The sequence below is a fragment of the Aulonocara sp. 'chitande type north' Nkhata Bay genome, linkage group LG5 (assembly GCF_057382095.1).
Source record: "Aulonocara sp. 'chitande type north' Nkhata Bay isolate Kocher_YH1m ecotype deep benthic linkage group LG5, A_spYH_male_GT1.1, whole genome shotgun sequence".
Taxonomy (NCBI): domain Eukaryota; kingdom Metazoa; phylum Chordata; class Actinopteri; order Cichliformes; family Cichlidae; genus Aulonocara; species Aulonocara sp. 'chitande type north' Nkhata Bay.
The window spans coordinates 4,746,662-4,753,487 of NC_141348.1; the positions used below are offsets into that span (position 1 = coordinate 4,746,662).

The 6,826-nt window shown below is 38.5% G+C and overlaps 2 protein-coding genes across 2 annotated transcripts; one reads left to right on the forward strand and one right to left on the reverse strand.

The window, feature by feature from the left end:
- Positions 1-390: 390 nt before the first annotated feature.
- On the forward strand, positions 391-4,025 carry LOC147329743 (uncharacterized). Its single transcript, XM_086291046.1, has 6 exons — positions 391-742; positions 1,052-1,314; positions 1,510-1,700; positions 1,834-1,927; positions 2,109-2,302; positions 2,924-4,025. The coding sequence occupies exons 1-6, from the start codon at positions 545-547 to the stop codon at positions 3,109-3,111; spliced, it is 1,128 nt and encodes a 375-aa protein (XP_086147172.1). The 5' UTR covers positions 391-544; the 3' UTR covers positions 3,112-4,025.
- LOC147329744 (uncharacterized) lies at positions 2,417-5,761 on the reverse strand. The gene is made up of 6 exons (XM_086291045.1): positions 5,311-5,761; positions 4,920-5,048; positions 4,519-4,712; positions 3,875-4,022; positions 3,575-3,779; positions 2,417-3,495 (listed from the first exon to the last, which is right to left on the reverse strand). The coding sequence occupies exons 1-6, from the start codon at positions 5,518-5,520 to the stop codon at positions 3,191-3,193; spliced, it is 1,191 nt and encodes a 396-aa protein (XP_086147171.1). The 5' UTR covers positions 5,521-5,761; the 3' UTR covers positions 2,417-3,190.
- Between the last annotated feature and the right edge of the window lie 1,065 nt (positions 5,762-6,826).

Below are 6,826 nucleotides of genomic sequence, written 5' to 3' on the forward strand. Positions count from 1 at the left end.
TTTGACAGCATGTGTGCTCTTCCGGCATGTCCCAACTTTTGATGGATATGGCGTAAAATCAGTGTTGACACATGCATATCTTTTGTCAAAATTACAGGATGCTTTAATTCCATAGGCATGGCTGCTTTATTCAATCGGCCACCCACTCTGAGGATTCCTGCATCCAACACTGGATCAAGTTTATAGAGACAATTTCCCTTAGAGACTCCTTTAAGGCCATTGCAGATTAAAGCCATTTCAGTCGTAAATTTCTGTTGTTGTGCATATTGAAGAATAGCTTGTTCTGCCTTTATCAAGGGTCCGTGTACTTTTCGGTATTTGAAGTTTTGTTTCAGAAACCAAAATGAAAAAACGATATTTAAAAGAATTTTCATTTTTTTAATTTTTGATAAAGAATAAAATGGGCGAAAATAACTTGTTTTTTCATTCGGTGGTAACAAATAGCCGTCATACACTTAAAATTAGACGTGCTTTTTTGGATTTCTTCGTGATTCAAATAATGAAAGTATACTAGCGCAAAAACAAAAAAATAGACGCATTTTCAATGTCTGAAACGGGAAGTACTTCTTCTGCGCGTTTTTTTATGGCGCGCGCACACCGTCCCCCACACAAGAGATCGACGGCCTTAAAGTTACACTGGAATAAACAGAGGATGGACCATTACGTTGTTTTTAGGAAAACTAAGAGAGTGACACTCCGGGACGAAGACATGACTGCAGAAAAACTGGGTCGCATCTTTCAGGTAGATATGTAAACTTCGCAAACTTTGCTTTCAGCAGTTTTTTTATGAACGTTATTGTTCTTCCTTACTGCGGAACGGCTAACGTTAACATTTGGTGATTTCATGTAGGCCTACTTTTACTAATACTATGTCTAGCCGTCTTCATTGTGCTAATATGTGAATTGTGCACATGTGCTAATGTGTAAATAGTTATTCATTGACTTTTACCGGCTACTAGCTAATAAGTAAGCCTTTAGAGCCTATTAACCGTGTGCACAGGAGTAACACGTTAGCAGAGCAACGTGATTTACGGAAACTTTTCTTAAACAGGTATCCGCGCATACTCTGTACATCACGGATGATTCAAACGTGGCTATGTTCCCCGGTGCGGTCTCTGGTGTTTTCAGCGCATTAGACCTTACACCCAGAGGTCACTATGAAGTCCACGGAGAAGACATGGAGTCAATTCCAACAGCAGGTTCCAGCGGGCAGCGTTTTGCATTTATGCGAGCACCAGCTGTGGCAGCGTCTGCACCTTCACGTTCACAGCAGGCTACTTCAAGTTCCCCTATGTCCTCCAAAACATTTCAGAGGTAGGATGAGTCTGTGTTCTTGAATATTAAATTACAGAACAGGCAAAATAAAAAGAAACATAAGGTGCATGGATAGTTGAATTGTTAAGAATAGCAAAGCTGTTTTAGTACAATTTGCCTATAGCAATCACTGAATGGATTTGTGGCCTGCTGTCTTTTACAAGATATGTAAAATTATTATGTTTTGTTTTACAGATCAGTGTACTTTGCAGATGTAGTTGGTGGGAGGTTGATTCCCAATAGAATGGTGGTTGTACGATTCCTGGAGTCTGAGGCTACGCTTCAAGGGATAGTAGGAAAAGTGCAAGATGCCATTGGTAATTACAACCCAATAATTTTGACAGATGCACAGGGCAATGCAATTCTGGAGTCGGAGGGCACAACAGGTGAGCCATAATATTACAGCTAAAGCCCATATCTTATGGAGAGACATGTCTTACCAGACTCTTTGTAATATTTATTGGGTAATATGGTATTGGCTTCTAAACAGGTTTCTTTGGTTTTGTTTTTCATCTGTAGGGTCACAGTACTGGAGACAAAATGCACGAAAAATTCTTGCTGTGCCTGAACAAGACTTTAATTGCCTCCAGGGAACAAAGAGGAAGAAACTGAGGTATGTGAATAAATATGTATATACTATAGGATGAACATCAATATAGAAGAATTAATTTGATTTAAATCCTATAATAGCAGTAAGACATCACTACATAAATCATCATCTATCAGTAAGTGATGTGATGTTTCTTTAAGCCAGTAAGTAGCTTTGACATCTGATTATCCATTTTTATTTGTAGCAGCCGTAAAGATGATGACAGTGCCAGTTTGGGAGAAGTGAGTGACAAAATAGAAGAGTTGGTGTTGGCATCTCAAAGTCTGCCAGCTGTCACAGCAGCAATCAAAGAGCTCACTGATCTTGCAGTTGCCCAGAAAGTCACAACCCCCAAGCTGCAGACACTCAAGGAGGGATTTAGCTGCGTGGTTTGTATGAGTATGTTCAAATGTTGCTTAGTAAATACATTACATCTACACTAACATTTTAATTACAATTAAAACAATGTCAAACCACATTCAATCATTACTTTGGACAAACATTTTTTTTACCAAACATAGGCTCTTTATTCAGCAGTGTCCATTTAAATACTTAGGCACAGACAATCAAGATGCAGGTCTACTGTAACATAACATTCAAAAGTTTACATGCACATTTAATTTGGGTTCTCCTTGCAATCTTGACTATGAAAGTATAGCTTTTCAAATTGATTACAATGTCAGTATGGGTGACGGTACACTGTTCACAGTAATGTAAAACTAAAAAGTTCACATTTAAAATGGGACTGTAGTTGCATATATTGAATCAAGTACCTGTAACTTTTTCATTTTTCTTGCTTGCTAATTGAGAAAATGTACTGATTTTGCCCCTCATCAATTATAGACAAAAATATAGACAGGGACTTTCTCAGAACAGCGTGAACAAGAGGAATTACAGAATAACCAAAAATATTCTGCATGCTGTCTGTAAATTTATGTCAAGACTGACTTTGAACCTATAGTTTGAACTAAATTCAACATAAATGGATAACAGTCTCACTTATCTGATTTACTTTTGCAGACATCATTGAGGATCCAGTGTTCTCACTGTGCTGCAGAAGCATTATTGGCTGCAAGACATGTGTGGAACAGTGGCAAGAGACATCACAGCACTGTGCAAAATGCAGGGAGAGTAACAACGGAGTTCTACAAATTACTGGTCTAACAGCTGCATTTTCTGTATTGAAATCTTTTTTTGCAGAGGAGTAATGTAGTGTGTACACACAAATGTTTACAGTCAGTTGATTTTTTTTTTTGTCTGTTCTGTACAGTTTACAGATGCAGTGGTTCATACATTTCTCTGAGTTATGTTTATGAGACAGAGCAGAGCTTCTTTGTATGGCATAAAGTCACCATTTACGGCTCTAAAAAACAAATGTGAAATATCAGGATATTTTTCTGCAAAATGACTCTCTGTTCTAAGTTTGTCCTGTTCGGTTGTGAAGGGATCAACTCCAAAAGTCGAATATTCTTTGAGTGCAGATCCCAAGTGCTGCCTGTAAAGGTCTGCTGCTTCAAGTGCATTTGGCAAGAGCTCTGGAGAAATTCTTCTTTTACACCCATGTTCTGCAAAGTGATTTGGTATGCCTTTTCCTGTAAAAAATAGAGGAGGTGTTTAAATGTTCATTATCAGGGTTGTAAGCAATCTGACTTTTTTTTTTTTTTTTTTTACCTGGGATTCTATGAGCATTCCATGATTCTACCACACTTGCAAGACCAATGTTACACAGCTGACAGGTTAGATTGGACACACAGTATCGCACAAGGTTATCCTCCATATCTATCTCCTCCTGGTCCATCAGCTGGAGTAGGGCAGTTTTTAGTGGGTAGTTGACACGGTTGTTGATTTCAGGCCAAATCCTTTCAACTGTGTGGTTCTAAAAGAGTTAAAAGAAACATGTCTTAAATGTACGTAGTAGTACACGTAATAGTATAAGAATTTCAGCTGATGTTAATGGTACTTAAATCTTACTCTTGTGGATGAGGTCTGTAAATAAGGCAGTCTCTCCTGATTGAAGCGATGATGTGACAGCATCTCTTGCATGAACAGTGTTAAATAAAATTCCTTTCCATGGTCTACTCGCACCTGGTCCCACATACCATAGGTGATCACTGCAGGTCTGGTACAGGAAAAATAAAGAACATTTATTAACTATTTTGCTTTAAGACCAGCAAAGGTGTTATTATTTTGAATGTATTCATTCATGTTTTTTTTGGGTAATATTTTAGTTGTAGTAGGACAACATATATTTCTTAAGTTTCTTTGCAATGTCACTGTCATGCTCAGACTTTAGATGTATGTCAGAACAATTGAAAGATATGTGGAAATCCAAGAACCTTGTTCCATTCATAAATGAACACTGATTAATTGCAATAAAGTAGTTAAATGATTCATGTGCAATTCCATTTTATTTATTTTTACATTAATAGAAAATGTTGATCAAAATGTTTGGTAAGTTCTTAATATATTATATTCAGGAACATAACCAGACCCATCTGTTGCATGTCTAATTTAAATTCAAATATTGTAAATTTGGGTGCAGCTCATGTCCAATATGACTAACATGTCCATCAAAACACTTAAGATGAAATAAATGGTTTGAGAGGTTGTATTACCTGAAAACATATTCATAGATGCTCAAGTTGTTTTTGATTGGCATTGTGGAATGACTCACAATCTTTTTACTGAATCCATCTACAGCTAAAACATGGGTGACTCCAAACATTACAAGTTTCTCGTTTTGGTCCAGGTGAACCTTGTGCCCCATGCATTCAGCATGGTACGGTGTGGGATTAAGATTCCGAGCTCCCTTACAAAAAAAATCACAAAAATAAATGACAGCTGACTGGATAAAGGCAGATTTGATCATACGTTTGAGGAAGAGTCAAGTAACTGTTAAAGCAGGGCGTACATCTGTTAAACAGAATTAGGCCCTACCATTACATGATGTATATCACAAATATGACAAAGAACATTGGAATACAGTTCTAGTGGAAGATTAAATAACATAGGCTACCTGGCGTCTTGCTTCATGATAAGGTTGATGCACCTCTCTTAAAATTGACCCAATTCGTCCCTCTGCAGCATGTACCCCTTTTGTGGACAGATAGCCCTTCATCATTTTGCGGCCATATGTTGGGCCCACCTGTTTAAAATAAAAGATCATGCTACTACTAGAACAACAAATGTAAAGTAGCTTATTCTGAAAGCAAATGTGTAAAGCTAAAGTATTGTGCTAATTAACTGTACAAATACCAGTGAGAGACATCTTTAAAATAACTAACGTTACCCACCACCCGCAAGACGCTAAAACGCGCGGGCGCGCGCACACAGTCTAGACTAACCCCCTTACAACCCAGTTAAGACAACCATACACAGTCATAAGGTGAAGGAAGAAAGTACCTTACCTCATTTATAGCTTGTGTCACCTCAAGCTCCAACCGTGTGTCCGAGAGTCGACAGCTAGTGATTTGCTCAGCACAAAACTTTCTAACATTTCTCGCAGAAAATCCTCTCACTTCCCCGTGTTCATATGACAGACGCTCTGATATAATTTCCGATGACAGGCCTTGTTTTGCCATCTCCATGATCACGTCTGAGTATTTTTCCAACGTCATGATGTCCACACTACAGTGTTTGCCATAAGTTTGCGCATCACTTGTACAGGTTGTTGACCTACTAAAACTTCCGGTTCAGACAAAATAAATAAAGGGCCCTTTCTCGTTCTTTTTTCTTGGGTTTTTCGTTTCTGATGTGCGAAAGGACAAAATGAAAAAAACAATTGTTTTACGTTTTTCATTTTAGCTTTTTAAGTTGAGAATTAAATAAGTGTCTCATTTTCTTTTTTAAATTATACTTTCTGAAACGGAACTTCAAATACCGAAAAGTACACGGACCATCAAGTCTTCTGGAGTCAGATTTCCTTTCTTCAAAGTGGTCTTAAATCTTTCCATTCTTATCTCCACTTCTTTCTGACCTTCCGGATCATTCTTATTCAAACCTGCAGCAAGCAACTCTTTCCTCTTCTGTGCCAACAACACCAAGACCTCTTTCATCTTTAAAAGCCAGGCTACAGAGATTTTAAGTTTTGCCCAAGACGAGAAGTAGAGGATAAAATAGCTGGTAGGATTTTGGAATTCCCTCACAATGGCATTCATTGTCAGGTCCCTTTTGACCTCTGGGTCATCTGCAGAAATTACACTGTACTCCACATCCAGTTTAGGCCATTCCTTTTCTGACTTATAGAGAAATTCTGGCCCTTTTATCCATCTCCTACATTTGAGGAAATCCCCAGCTCTCATACCTCTGGATGCGTCATCTGCAGGATTCTCCTTAGAAGAAACGTATCTCCACTGATTCACATCTGTTGCTTCTTGAATGAGAGCAATTCTGTTTGCAACAAAAGTATTAAATCTTCAGGTTTCATTGAGATGTATTTCAGTACTGTTGTGCTATCAGTCCAAAAAACTGATTTTTCCAACCTGACTTGCAGCTCCTTTTGCAGAAGCCTGTCCATCCGAACTGCAAGAACTGCAGCCGTCAATTCCAACCTGGGAATTGTAGTTTGCTTGAGAGGAGCAACTCTAGCCTTTCCCAGGATAAAAGCAACATGCGTGACGTTATTCTTTTCCAACTTTAAATATGACACCGTTCCATAACCATCTTGACTTGCATCAGAAAATGATGAAGTTGTGCCCTATCTGGTCTTCCAAAGCAATTTGGTTTAATGCAACGTTCCACTTTAAACTTTGAAATCAGCTGGAGATCCTCCAGCCAATCACGCCACCGCTGGGAAAGAGAGTGGGGAATAACTTCATCCCACTTCAATCTTTGTCGGCAAAGCTCTTGTAGCAACAGTTTAGCTGGCATACTGAAAGGAGACAAGATTCCCAAAGGATCATACAGTGAGCTGACCACAGACAA

Bases quoted from the DNA above. Each gene is read 5' to 3' on its own strand.
- LOC147329743 (XM_086291046.1), top strand. From the start codon at position 545: ATGTCTGAAACGGGAAGTACTTCTTCTGCGCGTTTTTTTATGGCGCGC. The intron at 1,701-1,833 runs GTGAGCCATAAT...TTTCATCTGTAG, and splicing joins GGAGTCGGAGGGCACAACAG to GGTCACAGTACTGGAGACAA. The intron at 2,303-2,923 runs GTATGTTCAAAT...TTACTTTTGCAG, and splicing joins TAGCTGCGTGGTTTGTATGA to ACATCATTGAGGATCCAGTG.
- LOC147329744 (XM_086291045.1), bottom strand. From the start codon at position 5,520: ATGACGTTGGAAAAATACTCAGACGTGATCATGGAGATGGCAAAACAA. The intron at 5,049-5,310 runs GTAAGGTACTTT...TATTTTAAACAG, and splicing joins TGACACAAGCTATAAATGAG to GTGGGCCCAACATATGGCCG. The intron at 4,713-4,919 runs GTAGCCTATGTT...TTTTTTTGTAAG, and splicing joins ATCATGAAGCAAGACGCCAG to GGAGCTCGGAATCTTAATCC.